This window comes from Capronia epimyces (genome assembly GCF_000585565.1).
Source record: "Capronia epimyces CBS 606.96 chromosome Unknown aczIQ-supercont1.2, whole genome shotgun sequence".
Lineage (NCBI taxonomy): Eukaryota > Fungi > Ascomycota > Eurotiomycetes > Chaetothyriales > Herpotrichiellaceae > Capronia > Capronia epimyces.
In genome coordinates this window covers 567,531-581,871 of record NW_006912905.1, presented here as the reverse complement: position 1 = coordinate 581,871, position 14,341 = coordinate 567,531, and the positions used below count along the sequence as shown (strand labels likewise).

General features: G+C 53.3%; 5 protein-coding genes across 5 annotated transcripts; all 5 read left to right on the top strand.

Annotated features, from left to right (window-relative positions):
- Positions 1 to 1,590: 1,590 nt before the first annotated feature.
- A1O3_02030 (uncharacterized protein) lies at positions 1,591 to 2,679 on the top strand (the record flags this gene model as incomplete). Its single annotated transcript, XM_007732173.1, has 1 exon — positions 1,591 to 2,679. One exon carries the CDS (start codon positions 1,591 to 1,593, stop codon positions 2,677 to 2,679), a length of 1,089 nt encoding a protein of 362 aa, XP_007730363.1.
- Positions 2,680 to 3,516: 837 nt separating this feature from the next.
- Positions 3,517 to 4,607, top strand: A1O3_02029 (uncharacterized protein; the record flags this gene model as incomplete). Its single annotated transcript, XM_007732172.1, has 3 exons — positions 3,517 to 3,616; positions 3,676 to 4,412; positions 4,479 to 4,607. The coding sequence occupies 3 exons, from the start codon at positions 3,517 to 3,519 to the stop codon at positions 4,605 to 4,607; spliced, it is 966 nt and encodes a 321-aa protein (XP_007730362.1).
- Positions 4,608 to 5,049: 442 nt separating this feature from the next.
- Positions 5,050 to 5,736, top strand: A1O3_02028 (uncharacterized protein; the record flags this gene model as incomplete). Its single annotated transcript, XM_007732171.1, has 1 exon — positions 5,050 to 5,736. The coding sequence occupies one exon, from the start codon at positions 5,050 to 5,052 to the stop codon at positions 5,734 to 5,736; it is 687 nt and encodes a 228-aa protein (XP_007730361.1).
- Positions 5,737 to 6,794: 1,058 nt separating this feature from the next.
- On the top strand, positions 6,795 to 8,684 carry A1O3_02027 (uncharacterized protein; the record flags this gene model as incomplete). The annotated part of the gene is made up of 4 exons (XM_007732170.1): positions 6,795 to 6,867; positions 6,939 to 7,008; positions 7,067 to 7,287; positions 7,339 to 8,684. The coding sequence occupies 4 exons, from the start codon at positions 6,795 to 6,797 to the stop codon at positions 8,682 to 8,684; spliced, it is 1,710 nt and encodes a 569-aa protein (XP_007730360.1).
- Positions 8,685 to 11,108: 2,424 nt separating this feature from the next.
- Positions 11,109 to 12,794, top strand: A1O3_02026 (uncharacterized protein; the record flags this gene model as incomplete). The annotated part of the gene is made up of 1 exon (XM_007732169.1): positions 11,109 to 12,794. One exon carries the CDS (start codon positions 11,109 to 11,111, stop codon positions 12,792 to 12,794), a length of 1,686 nt encoding a protein of 561 aa, XP_007730359.1.
- Between the last annotated feature and the right edge of the window lie 1,547 nt (positions 12,795 to 14,341).

Below are 14,341 nucleotides of genomic sequence, written 5' to 3'. Positions count from 1 at the left end.
TGGGTTGAGTTGTTTGGAAGGTCGGCCATTCTAAAATTGGGTTAGCGGGCCAGGCTCGTTCTAGAGTCAGTGCATGAATAAGAGAGTACCTCATCGATGGTTAGTGATAGGTGGTGGTAACGAAGGCCTTTTTGCACAAGAGAAACAAGGGCATGGCCTTTGATACTCTTCGCGAACGGGAGACCCTCGGCGTCGACTCGCCAGTCGCGTTGGAGCTTGACGGCTGCTTCAGCATAGCCTGTACGATGCAGTTTAGTGGAGAGATTTAGTGGATCTGGTGCGCGCGCGGCCTACCGGACTCTTGAAGATATCTGCAAAACCTGGTCAGCGCTCGAAACAACAGAAAACCACCGACAGTTGATGGCGCGCGTACCTCCAAATAAGATAATTGAGCTGATCTGAAGTCAGCGGGGGTGGCTTCGCGCTGAAGGTCGAGGCATTGTCGGCCTCCATGCCGACATTCCGCTCGCGACGAGAGAATAGCCGGGGGCAGCGTGTTCAGCCGGTCCTTGGTGATCGAGGCGGATAGAAGAGTGCACAGCCGTGGCCGTAGACGTAGCACGTGGGGACCCAGGGACAGGAAGGGTCGATTTGATGGCGGCGTCCCGAGGGCAAAGGTTGCGCAAGCTGATTGATCAGATCAACAAGAAGAGAGAGAGAGGCCCAGGCGACGATCGAGGGGGCACGCCCAGGTCAGAGAGGTGCAAGCGGACGTGTTGAGCTCAATGGGACGACTTGGATGGATGGCGATAATGGAGGACGGGGTGGATGGAACAGCGTCTACATCGAAGTGATTGGTATTGAATTAGATGGAGGATGAGTTTGCGATGGCCTGTTTTTCGTGACATGTCAGAAGAAGAAGCCAGACACGACGGTGCAAGCCACAGAGAAGAGACGCCCGATGCGGCCTGCGTTTTTGGGGGCGATCGCATCCACTATGATCACTGCACTTTTAGCTACACTACCGCACCACCTAGGACTTAGGAGGCCTTGGGAGCCCCTAAGGCCTGAGGAGCCTGAGCCCTGAGGCAGTAGCTGCAGCCCGTGCCACCCTAGCTGAGAGCCTAACACATAATAGTACTTAGCCGTGCCCAATCGCGTTGACCAGCTTGCCTGAGTACCAGGTACTGTAGGTGCCAGGCCTGGTGCCTAGAACACCCTGAGCTTGGGGGTCGCCAGACCTAACTTACCTTATTACCTTATTATACCATGCTCCAATCTTCCATCTTCAATCCTGCAGTTGTGGCATCACGTTACACGTACGACGAAGCATGGCTCTAAACCTTCTTCACGCCGAGAGCAATCTTGCCTCAAGCATCTGAACAGGTCATCCAATAACTCGTGCAGAAGTTGGTGGGCACCGGCGATGCCTCGGGTCAATTCTTCCTTTTAGCTTATATTAGAGGGATTCTGCTACCGAGCATGGTAGGGTGCTGTGGCTAAGGAGCCCTACAGACTCACCTACTGTACGCAGGGACCCTCGATCTGGCAAAACAGCGCACCGCGTCCATCTGGAACAGCAAACACGGCATCAGGTTACATCTTCTTACTTCGGCGCAGGATGCAATTTTGGTCCCGCTTACTTTCCTCATGGCGCTCAGAATCAACCTCCCTCCCGTTACTCGTGCCCTGCTCGCGATCATCGTGGCCTTGACCTCACTGTACACCATTGCTCGATGGAGGCTCTCCCAACCTGATCCAGATGCTGCCACGTCGGCCCCTCCCACCACGAAGCCCATCGTTCCCTACCTTGCGCTCGTGCCTTCGCTCTGCCTGTGGTATCCTTGGACAATCCTCACGGCGACCTTTGTCGAGCAAAATGTTGTCACCTTCCTCGTCAACGGAGTCACTGTTTTCTTTGGCGGGAAATACCTGGAAAGAGCCTGGGGCTCTCAGGGGTTTATCTACGTGATTCTCATTGCGGCGGTGATACCGAATCTCTTTGCGGTCCCGACATATATCGTGTGGGCAACCATAACTGGCAACCCTGAAAGAGCCTTGACGTCCATCAACGGTGGCATCACGATCCAGGCGGCCTTCCTGGTTGCATTTAAGCAGTTGGTCCCGGAACATACCGTAAGCATTTACAAGGGTATGATCAAGATGCGGGTCAAGCACTTCCCTGCAGTATTTCTGGCAGTTAATACCCTTTCTGGCCTACTCCTTGGGACCGACACCGCGCTCATTCTAGCCTGGTATGGCCTCATCACGACATGGATCTATCTTCGTTTTTTTAAGCGCCAACCCGATCTTTCAGGCACAAGCACCGATGGATCTGGTCTCAAAGGCGATGCAAGCGAGACCTTTGCCTTTGCGACTTTTTTCCCCGATATCATTCAGCCACCGATTGCGGCATTCTGCGACCAGATTTTCACCTTATTATGCAACCTCAAGATATGTAGTCCATTCTCCGACGAAGATGTTGCGACGGGCAATGAGCAAGCTGCTGCGAGAGGCGAGAGCGGTTTACCGAACTATAGCAAGCAAGCACGTGGAGCACGGGGCATGAGCAAACGCGAGGAGGCAGAACGACGGAGAGCTCTAGCTCTCAAAGCCCTGGATGAAAGGCTCAATGCCGCCAGCAGTCGAGCCGCGACGCAACCATCCTCAACGACCACACCCAACCTACCTAAAGGACAAGAGATGCTGGGACAGACAGATTATCGGCCAGACGAATGAACTGATTCCTTCCAACTGCCTGGGCTAATTCTATGGGGAGATCGAAACATGACTTGGACTTGCGTCTTGAAATATCAGCGCTCCTTGTGTAGCCATAATAAAGCCCACATGACGTTCGATCAAGCTCTCCGTTTCAGGGATTCCTGGATAAAAGAGGGCCATAGTATGTTTTGTGCCCCGTGGGGCTTAGGAGGCACAGGGGGTGCTAGAATTAATGATGGTTTATTCGAATACTGCTTCGATGGTATTAAGGAAATCCCCAGCAGCCAGCTCTACTAGACGGATATCTTTTTTGGTATATTGGATATACTCTACAGCCCCTTGAAGTAAACATCTGATGTTTTATTCCAAAAATCCTTTATCCAGAGATAGTGGTAATCTGGTTATAGGAAGCCGCCCTAAGGCCATAAGGCCGACAGCGTAGGTACAGTCTGACCTTCCAGATCCCGGATCCCGAGTGTTACTTGGACCGCGTCTTCCAATCAAGTCCACACGCGCAGCTATCATGGTGCAAGGTACCATTCTTCCCGTCACTACTGCCGACCCTGGCCTTGCGATGCATCTGCTAGGATAGCAGTCAGTTCCACAGGTGCTTGATCTATGCTCTCCTACTCGTCGATACGAGCTTTCTTTTTACTCAGAAGTGGGTTTGACTCGAAGTTCAAATGATGTACCGAAGCGAGAGAGCCGGTCGTGGTGCAGAAAACCGTGGAAGCTGCCAGCCCACCGAGTATGAGGTATGGTAGAAAAGCTGCGTTCTCCTCTTGCTCTTCGCTTTCCTCCCTTGCCGTCGCTTCTTCACTGTTCTTTATCGACACTACTGTGTGGCTTGGAAGCATGGCATTTCTGAAACGCGTCAGCCTGGCTGCCGCTCTGGCGGGCACAGTGCAAGCTTCGCTCTATGGGGAGAGCAAGGTCAACCACACCTGCGTGCTGGGTGAGTTTGAGATCCTGGCATATTGGCCCATCGCCATAGACAAGGCCAACCGTCCATAGAACCTTCCGTCCTCTCCTGCTCGTCCAGTGCGAACGCTGCCAGCGTCGACACCTGCTGCACCGAAACCTACGGTGGTCTGCTGCTCTCTACGCAGTTTTGGTCGACTTGGACAGGCCTCGAGGCCGAAGGGCAGAAGCTACCTGCCGACACGTGGACATTGCACGGATTGTGGCCTGACTTTTGCAATGGTTCGTACACGCAGTACTGTGATCTGTCGCGCCAATATGACCCTACGCCATCACCCAACACCACCAACGGCCTACCCAACGGCACTGTGGTTCCGCCGTACAAGGGACCAAACATTGGGACTTTCCTGGAATCCTTCGGCCGATACGACCTCCTCGACTGGATGAACACGTACTGGATCAACCAGGGCGCACCCAACATCGACTTAGCTGCCCATGAGTTCTCCAAGCACGCCACATGCTACTCTACCTTTGACGTCCCGTGCTACGGGCCCAAGTACGTCGAGCATGAGGAGGTAGTGGATTTCTTCGAAACCGTCATCAAATATTACAAACGCCTGCCCACCTGGGAGTGGTTGCACGAGGCGGCGATTGTCCCTTCGAACTCGACCACCTACACGCTCTCAGACTTTCAGGCCGCGCTTACTAAAAGGTACGGCGCGACACCGTATATCGGGTGCAGCGGCCCTCGATACAATGCCACCGAGGCTGGGAAGGGCAGCACGGATAATGGGCGGACAGTTGTCAGCGAGGTGTGGTATTATAGCCATGTGAGTGTCCAGTCACCCGAGATATCCCTCTCTGGACGAGTCTGACCTGACCTTTCGTCTCATTAGGTGGTTGGGCGTCCTCAAGACGGCAATTCCATCCCTGTCAACGCCACGAGCCCGAATACCAGCTGCGCAAAGGCCAAAGGTGCTCTGAACTACTACGAGGTGACCCCTGGTTCGATTCAGGGACGCTAGGGAGTAGCATATCTGTTGTTCGGATTTGAGTCTGTCCAGAGCAGCAGGCTCTTTATAGGCATGTACATGCTGTTAAAATAGACAAGATAGGCGAGAGAAGGCCACTGCCACGAGTAGTCCGTAGCGGAAGTCATATTTGCCAACACTTAAGTAGCTGACAAAATCCGAGCCACTTCAGTTGGATTGTGAATCAAGCCTCCGTGAGACACTCTCGTAGAGATCCGAACGAGTGTCGGACGGATTTGACCGGGTCAAACTGTGCTTTAGGCAGAATAGGTGACGAGGCTGACAGTGGACGGCACAATCCATGTGTCATTAGGAACGCGTCCCGCACCACTCTATAGATATGCCTAGATGCCCAACTCACAGTTTGCTTGGATTTGGCACGAACGTCTCCTTTAGGCTCAACCCTTCGAAGACGTTGTCAATTACGCTCTCTAGTATGCCTGTTACCGAACTCGCTCTCCTCCGCCTGCTACCAGGCATCGAAGTCTCGTCTCCAGCTCTGCTCGCGAACCTGTCCAAAGCCAAGGATGTGATGGAGGGAGCAAGCGGCCATAAGTTCCAATACTACCACTGCATCGAAGACCCTAGCCTCATCTTCATCATTGGAGCATGGGCGTCGGTCACCTTTCATATGCAAGAATTTATTCCTAGCCGGGCAAACCAGGAGATCCTGAGTCTCTTGAAGGACCAAATCACCGTGCACTGGATGTTCCATCTCGACATTGACCAGACGGCAACACCTCTCCCGTTGCAGGGACACGCCCTGGCGATTGGTCGCCACTTCATCGACAAAGGCGAGAAGGACGTCTTTCAGAGCAGGTTTGAGGCTAGTAGAGATGAACTAGAAGGTGTCATTGGTGGAATTGGGCACGTTGTTGGAGGGTACAGGATGGATAAAGGGTTTGATCCGTTGTTGTTGTCCCTGCCATCGCGTGAAGAGGGAGAGAGGGAAGAGTTTGTGCTGTTTACTGGCTGGGACAGCGTTGAGCATCACCATCGTGCATTGTCTGCTGAGACAGAAGGCTTCGAGGAATCTTGTCAGATCAGAAACTACCTGGGGGGAGCGGACATCAAACATGGATCGTTGCTGCATGTATGTGTAGGCGAACCGGCGAGAGAGTGAGCAACTGCGCATTCGGGCGTCTGTTCAAGGGCCTAAGGCTGTTACTTGTACTCAGGCGTGCCTTAAAGAAACCATGCAGGCTTGGGAGGCTCTGGAAAGGCAAGGAATACCTTGCCCTTTACAGACTTCTAGCCTGCTATCGCGCACCATCGTGGGTGTCTCGGTGTATCGTATCGGGTCTGCTGACATTTGGTTCATTTTATCACTGACTTATAAGCCGAGGATCCAAACTCCAGAGTTGCTACTGAAGGTAAGGTAGCTCGACGCCGCTGCATCCATCGTGGTACTAGTGGTCACTGGGCGCACTGCTGTGAGGTAAGCGAGGTACTGTAGCGGCAGTTGCATGATGTGGGAGCACTGGATGGTGGAGGGCGCAGGCTGCAGCTGACGTTGTGGCCTGGTCAAACTCATCATAAGCGTCGCTCCTCTTCAGGAGCGTTGAGAAGAGGGTTCAATCTTCCCTCTTTCCCTACACAGTGAGCGCATCACTTTCGCCATCGCCATCGATCAGCAGCGACTCGGCTGCCAGTGGGAGGTCGTGAGGTGGACTACGCTGTCTGCGTCACCAGCCACGACAGATTAGGTGCCCGCTGCGCACCCGCCAGCTCCTCAAAGGCTGCGCCACGCCTCAGTTTCCGCCAGCCGCCCAGAAAAGTAAAAGCATGGACGGTGAACAAGCCTGGCCTAGATGCGATTGATTACAGTAGCTGGCCGCTGTTCCACTTTACGTTGCACTCCCGGCCTCTTCCCCCAAGGCTGCCGCAGACCCTTATCGATTGATTGATCCATCCATCGCCGAGCTGGCCTTCCTCGCCTCTCCTCTCCTCTATTCCAATTTCCCTACAGTGCGTACAGTGACCGATCGAAACGGACGCCGCCACTCGGTCGCCGAGACGCCTAGCCACTCGCTTGACTACCCGCCCTCCCGCCGTCGTACTGTTGTCGGATTGCCAAACGAAGGAGACGCCACCCAGAATCTTCGCAGTCAACGGACCTCCGCGAACCTCTACAGACAATCATCTCTTGAGACCTCGCCCATCGCACGCAAAAGAGGGAGTATGTCGAAAGTCGTGAGAAGCGTCAAAAATGTCACCAAGGGATACAGCAGCGTGCAGATCAAGGTGCGCAATGGTAAGTGCAGGCTCACTCGGTCACCGGTCACCCAAAGCACTGCAAAGCAGGCACTGACATGTGAACACCAGCGACTTCCAATGATCCATGGGGCCCGACGGGCACAGATATGGCGGAAATCGCAGCTCTGACGTTCAACAAGTGAGTCGCTCTAAGAGTCGGGATGGACCGATTGCCCTTGCTGACAATGGCTACACAGCCCCGGCGACTTTTACGAGATCATGGACATGCTTGACAAGCGCCTGAATGACAAGGGAAAGAACTGGCGACACGTGCTGAAGTCATTGAAAGTCCTAGACTACTGCTTGCACGAAGGTTCGGAACTAGTGGTGACATGGGCCCGGAAGAACATCTACATCATCAAGACATTGAGAGAGTTCCAATACATCGATGAAGACGGCAAAGATGTTGGACAGAACGGTAAGGGCTTCTACAGGCGTCGTGACTGCTTCGGATGCTGACCGTTCACAGTTCGTATGTCGGCAAAAGAATTGACATCCCTCATTCTGGACGAGGACCGTCTCAGGAGTGAACGCTCAGACCGCAAGCTGTGGAAAGCTCGTGTCAGTGGGATCGATGAATATGCTCCGCAGGCGATCGCTGGCCCTGCTCAGAGACCGAGGCAGCGCGCTAGGAGCCGAGCGGACGACGAATATGATCCCCAGATGGAAACAGCCCTTAGAATAAGCAAAGAAGAGGCGGAACAGGCCGCACGCAACAAAGCGCGACTGGCCAACTATGAAAACGATGAACAAGATCCAGAATTGAGAAAAGCAATTCAACTAAGCAAGGAGGAGGCGGACCTCCGTGCGCGCCAGCTCGAGGATCAAAATGCCGCTTCGCTTTTTGACGATACTCCTGCACCGGCGCAAAGTCAGCCAACTGGCTACAACCAGGGTTATCAACAGCAACCAGCAGTGGATTGGTTTGGCAACCCCCTTCAACAACAACCACAGAGTACCGGCTTCCTCAACAATCAATATGCGCAACCACAACAAACAGGATTTCAACCTGGCTTCACAGGTGGCTACCCCCCCCAGCAAACTGGATACGATCAATTTGGCCAGCAGCCATTCCTCCAACAGCAGAACACGCTTCAACCTCAACAGACTGCGTTCCAAACCAACAATCCATATGGCGTGCAGACTGGGGGAGAAATTTTCGGAGCGCAGTCGCCACAGCAGCCAGGTCTACAGCCAGGAACGAATAATCCATTCGCCGCCCAGTCACCGCAACCTGTTGAGGCGCTCAAGCCGTTGCCGACCGGGTCGAACAATCCTTTCGCCCACAGGACGCAGCAATCCTCACCTTCACCATTCGGCCGGACCACCACTCAGCCTGCGCTAGGAACGCTTTTCGAGTCGCAACCAACCACTCAATTCAGCCAGCCGACGCAACCAAACCCAATCCTCAATTATGCACCTCCACAGCCATCCTTCCAGCAGCAGCAACCACCTCAGAAGCCAGTCAATCCCCAGCACGCAAAGCTCAACGCATTACTAGCTTCGGGTGAAGGACAAGATACCTTTGGCAACACGGGTGACTTGCGTATTCCTGCCCAACACACGGCTCCCGGTACTTTTGTCAATTCGGCTGGACAGGGTCTTGATCGGCTTCATGCAGCGCAGACTGGCACAAACCCGTTCTTTTCAAGCCAGGCCACTGGCTTTGGTCAACCCCAAGGTGGTTATGGTCAACAAGTTCCGGCTCAGACTGGACCCGCGGGTGTATTTGGTGGCGGGTACGGGCAGCAAAACAACAACCCGTTTGGGGGGAGGCCAGTCGGGCAAACAAGTGGCAGTTTGATTGACTTGTAGGAAGAGTTGGATCATGAGAAGGATTGACGAGGGGTTCATCTCTGTCTCTTAGAAGGAAGCCACAGTCTGTCGTTATCTGCTGGAAGCCAGTTCATGATATTGAATTGTCAACGAGGCATATATATGCCCTCTATGTACAGCTTCCGCCAGTTGCCTTGCAGGCACCACTGGAGTGCCTTTAATGGAGGATTCGTTCTTTTCTTTTCCATGAAATCGATGATACCTGCCACCACCTGCGTTGCTCCAGCGATCACATAGCGACTGCAAGGCTGAAGACGGGCGGCAGCGGCATAGATTAGGCCAGACCACTGGCACGTCTGATATCTGCATCTCGGGCAGCATGCATGGCCTAAGACTCTGGCGGGCGCCCGCCCGCATTCCCGAACTGCAACCACGGCAAGTAACCGCAAGAGGAAGGCGCGCCCGCGTTTCAAGCTGCGGAATCCTCAAGAAGATTCATAGTGACATTTTGACATTTTGACAAGAGAACTTAATCTGGGCCGCCTCGACGTCTCCTTTGCTCCTCCATGTCGTCTGCCGTTGTGTTGACAATACGGAGTACATTGACAATGTATCTGGAGCTGCCGTTCCGGCTCTGCCTGAGTCGACTCCTGAGCAGTGGCTTGCACCCTCCCCTAGCTAGGTTTTACGGTCGGACCCAAGAAGCTCGGTTCTGATTTCTGGATCAACCGCCTGCGACCACCTTTGCGCTTATCGACTTCGGAAGAACTAGCTCTAATCCCATCCCTCTCACGGTCGAGGTAGCCCTTGCTGGCGCATCTGCTATGCATACTGGCTCGTTCTTCCTCAAGCAAATCCTACATACGCTTGTGGGACATAATACGAATTCCCGTTCACGAGCAATGAGAACTTGCAAATATCATTAGCTGATCTGGGCTACATTGAAATGAGAATGACCAGATATCGATTCTCGCAAACAGGGAACTCAGGCTTATATGACTGCCAGGAACATGGCAACGAGAAGTGCTGCAGTGGCAATGATTGATACAAGAGAAAACAGACACACATCTCGCCAGGCCAATCAACACATCAGGTGTCACTACTAATTCCTGAACAGCGATAGCTTCGTGACACCGCGCTCGGCCACCATTCCCGAACTCAAGGTGTTTAATGACTAGAACAGCTAAGAAAGCAAGGATCCAGCAGCGCTGATGCTACAACTTCAGACAGTACGGCTGTTGACTGGGTTCGTTCGTCTTGCTCGGGAGCATGTCCTCGAAGCAGCTGGTGTCGTCTGATAAACAAAATCCATGTATCTTCTCCCCGGCCACCATGGAATTCTTTCATCCACTACGACCAAGTTGACTTGGAGTTCATTTCTAAGCCGTGGATTTCAAGTTAAGGCATTATTCAAGAGATTCAATATGTATGCAGACGAAGAAAATCGAACAAGCTGTCCCAACGTTCAGCTTGGATCTAGGTAAGAAGCAATCAACGACTTGGGTTGTCCGTGCCGTTCATTGGTCTTTGAGAATGCATTTACGTTGCCGTGCTTGTTACTAGTACATGCTGTTCCATTCCTATATTACGGATACACTCGATGATCATCTTCAGTCTTGCTGCTGCTCGTCGGGGCCACCATCTTGCCACCGAGGCCACTGGAATCTTCCTCTCGTTTAATGATTTTAATGGATTACTCAAGATATGCGTTAGTATTGACAAGGAAACCGATCAGTTGCCACCAAGTCTAGGGGCTTGTGCCGATGAGACTAACAGAAAAGCCACTGGTTACTTATGTCCATAGTTTCCCCGATATTCCGCCAACCCCGATGCTAAGCACGGTCGCCCTATGGGCCTATACTAGTACTGACTAGCTGCCCTCCCTTACCCCGGGAGACTGCGCACAGAAAGGGCACTGGCTATGTGGTCGTGGCCGCAGAGTACATGCAATGAAGCGTATCGCGCTCAGGAGGCGCAAGGCTATGCCGGCGCTAAATGGTGTTACAATGCCACGGCTCTCGTTACGCAAGCTCGCAAGCCTTGCACAGCCCTCGTCAACCAGTCGCCCGCATGGCAGCAGGCAGCAGGCAGCTTTGTTTGCTTCGGCCCGTCATGTCGAGGCCGCAGTCTCTTACAGGCAGGCCATCGGTCACAGCTCAAGCACTTCTACTGAACACTGATCTCTCCTCACCTCAAGCAGCAGCCTCGCCTTCTCGAGCCGGCCAAACTTCCCCAACTCCTTCCCGAAACGAGAGTCTATTGTGATACTTTCAATGCCAGCACCGGGGGTCCGACGTAGGACTCTGCAAGTTCGATCCAACAGTCGCAATGTTGGGCACACCCTCAGCCGTGAGAGCGGCCCAAGCCCGGAGGAGTGGGAGCGAATCAAGCCATATGCTAGAAAATACATCTTGGAGGAGGGCAAGAAGCTGAAAGAAGTGCAGGAGATTATGTCGAAAGAGCATGACTTCCAAGCCGAGTCAGGAACCCACCCTTCTACAATGGAGAGCACTAACAGTGACCAGAGTGTATATGTGGAAGTTGCGGCTTTCCCAGTGGGATTTCAGGAAGAATTTCTCCAAGAACAAGGAACTCGAAGAAGCAGCCAAAGAAGCAAGACGCTGTTTCGATCAAAAATTAGACCCTCCCCAGGACCTGACGTTGCGAGGTCGTTCTGTCCCATGGGACCGTGTACGCCGTCATTTCGGTGATGATCCGAGATACGTGTGCCCATGGTTAAAGAATGTTTCCGACTGGTCAATTGCGGTTGGCACCGTGTGTCTGAAAGCCTCTCCTGCGGACAATAACACCGAGTTGATATTGAAGGAGGTGACGGTTTACTGGTCAAGCACCATCACTCGTCAAGAAAGCCTTGCCATGTCCAAAGCCAAAAGATATGCTGCGAAGATAAAAACGGACCCGAACGATCTCCGTTCTCAACTTCTGGTCGGCCTGGGACTCATCAGGCGAGGCTGGCCGCAGAAAGGGTGGCAGGGCATCAACTATGTGTGCACGATGATCGAGAAGGTCTTCAAGGTGGAAGAACCTGATCTCCTACCAGAAATGCTGGCGCTCTTGACGGCGCGCTCTGCGACGAGTTCGACGTACCAGGGCCTGATAGTGGAGATTGCGCGCCATTTCACGTCGATGGCGAAAGTTGTGCTGGGCCCGCTGCATCCCTTGACGACCATCTTGACGATTCTTACCAAAGTCAGACGGGGAGGTGAAGTCTTGGAAGGCTTGATGGAATTGGCGGTCAAGGTGATGATGGACGTGGTGGAGCAGAGTCGAGACGCCGTCGGCATCGACCGCTACCACATCTACAGCCTGGAAAGGAAGTTCATCGATCAGATTAGCGACCGGCTGGAGCCGCGCGAGACTCGGAGTTTAATCGAGAAACGCCTAACATACTACAAGCGAACGCTCGGCCAGCGAAGCCTGCACACCCTGTTACTGGTGCAGAGACTAGCGCAGCTGCACGAGAAAGAAGGATCGGTCGACAAAGCGCATGAGATGAGGTTGGGAATTATCCAGCTTGGTGAGAGATACCCGGTCGACAGGCTCCGCTATGCAGTCTACTTCCTGACGGCCGAAGAGCTCGCGAAATACTACTTCCGCACTCAACAGCTCGACAAGGCACTGACCTACTACTGCAGGGCTATTTGTTGGGCCGCCGACAAGATGGGTAAAGACCATGCCTACGTGTCCATCCTCATCCGGGAGTTCGACGCACTTCGGCGCTTGCAAGAGGATCTGTTTGATGCTGGACAGGAATCGGCGTCGGCGCCGGCGCCGACCGACATTCATCTCGAAGTCCGGGGTGGCGAGGAAACAAGTGCTAGTGCTGCGAGATCACTTTCATCCATTGAAGAGATTGAGCAGATGGAGCAGACTGAAGAGGTCGAGCAGATGGAAGCGGAAGGGCAATGCTCTGCACAGACCATCACCGAGGAAGAGGGACGTTCGCCCAACAATACTTTGGCATTGGCACCACAGGGCTTTTGTGCCGTCGAGGGCATGGACAACCTGCAGTATGCCAATGTCGGCTCTGCTGACCATGCCAGGGACCTGGGACTGGAACAGGAATTTGACACGATAGATATGGACACCATCAATTGGCCCTCGCCCTATCAACACATGTACACATAGCTAGGGTCAGATCCCCGAGTCTCATGTACATTGTATGGCTGTGACGGTGGAAGTGGAAGTGGGAGTGGAAGAGGAAGAGGAAGCGTCCGAGCTGGAAGAGGGTGCCACGGAAAGCAGCAGCCATGCTGGCGAATCCGTCCACGACAGCAACGAGTGACGAATATGCGTGTCTCCCTGGCGTCCCGACAGTCTGGATTGCTCAAGACTTTGGCAGGCCTAAGGCTTAGCTGCCACTCTGCATCTCCGGGCTGCAGCCACGGCACGGCAGCTAAACGTAAGAGGAAGCCTAAGCCTAAGGCAGCCTGTGATAGTTTGGTACTCTTCATGGACCCCTCATTTGGCCTTTGGATGGAAAACTTAATTCTCGGGTCGCCAACCTCTTCCTCTTCGATCCCCCTTGTCTCTGAAAGACCTGCTCTTTCGTGGGTTTCTTCCAGCTCAATGGCCTCAGGGACGGAACTCTTCGTGCCTGGCCTTTATTTGTCTGGGTTCCTCCAGCCTGAGCCTTCTGTACACTTGGCCGTCTGACCTTCCACATTACGACGTGCCTTGCAAATTGGGCCCCTCCATCCCTTTCGTTCGACCTCGCCGAATTGACCTCTAGAACCAACCCAGCGAAGACCCTTGATCCCTCATAGCAATTCGTCGGGCACTATGACCTACAACTCGCCGAACTCATGACTACAATCGGACTTGGCGTGGACGCGGGGTTGTACACTATGCTAGAGAGGTCTATGCAGAATATTGGGAGAAAAATGAGAATCGCGTTCCCAGAGACAGAAAGGGGATTGGCCCAAATTGCCAGTCTGACCTGGTACGCGTGAAGCAACGGGACTTGGGCAAGTACTCCGTAGTTACGGACAGTGGTGCCAGTCATACGTCTGATCGAGTTGGAGACCACAAATTCCAACATCAATACCTTCAGGTGGGTGAAAGACACCAGCCACCGTCGCAAGTTTCATTCGCCATGCGTCAAGTGATTGGAACAGTACCATCTCAATCGGGCACTGGCAATTGCAAATAGCATGTTCTGCTTGCTGCTTGAACCCGTTGGCTCTCCTCTACCAAGGCAGATCGGACTCAGCTTGCAGTTGTCCCACTACATTGAGCTTGACTATCAAGATAGCATGAAAGGAGGTTCTCCTGCTCTCCTGCTCTGAGGCTGGGTCCATCTGTCTGCCTTGATGGGTCTCACGGTCAAGGTAAGGGCTGAGAAATAGCGTTGCTGAGTCTAATTCTCACTTCGGGCACTATCCAATGCTTCTCACCGGCGGCAAACTGTCTCCAACCGTTATCATGATATCTCTGAGGTATTGTGTGCTGTATCCCAAGTTATGTCGCTTGTTCAGTCTCCCAAGCTATTGAAAGGGTGGCTGCAGGGGATTCATCCTAGTTGACAAATAAGCGAGGGGTTTGGGGCACCCTAAAGCCGCCGAGAATCGCAAAGCCACACAAGGTCTTACAGCGACTAGCGACACGATAACCACAGCAGCTCGACATTCAGTGGAAATTATTGGATATCATGGAGCCATTGTCTCGTCTGAAGC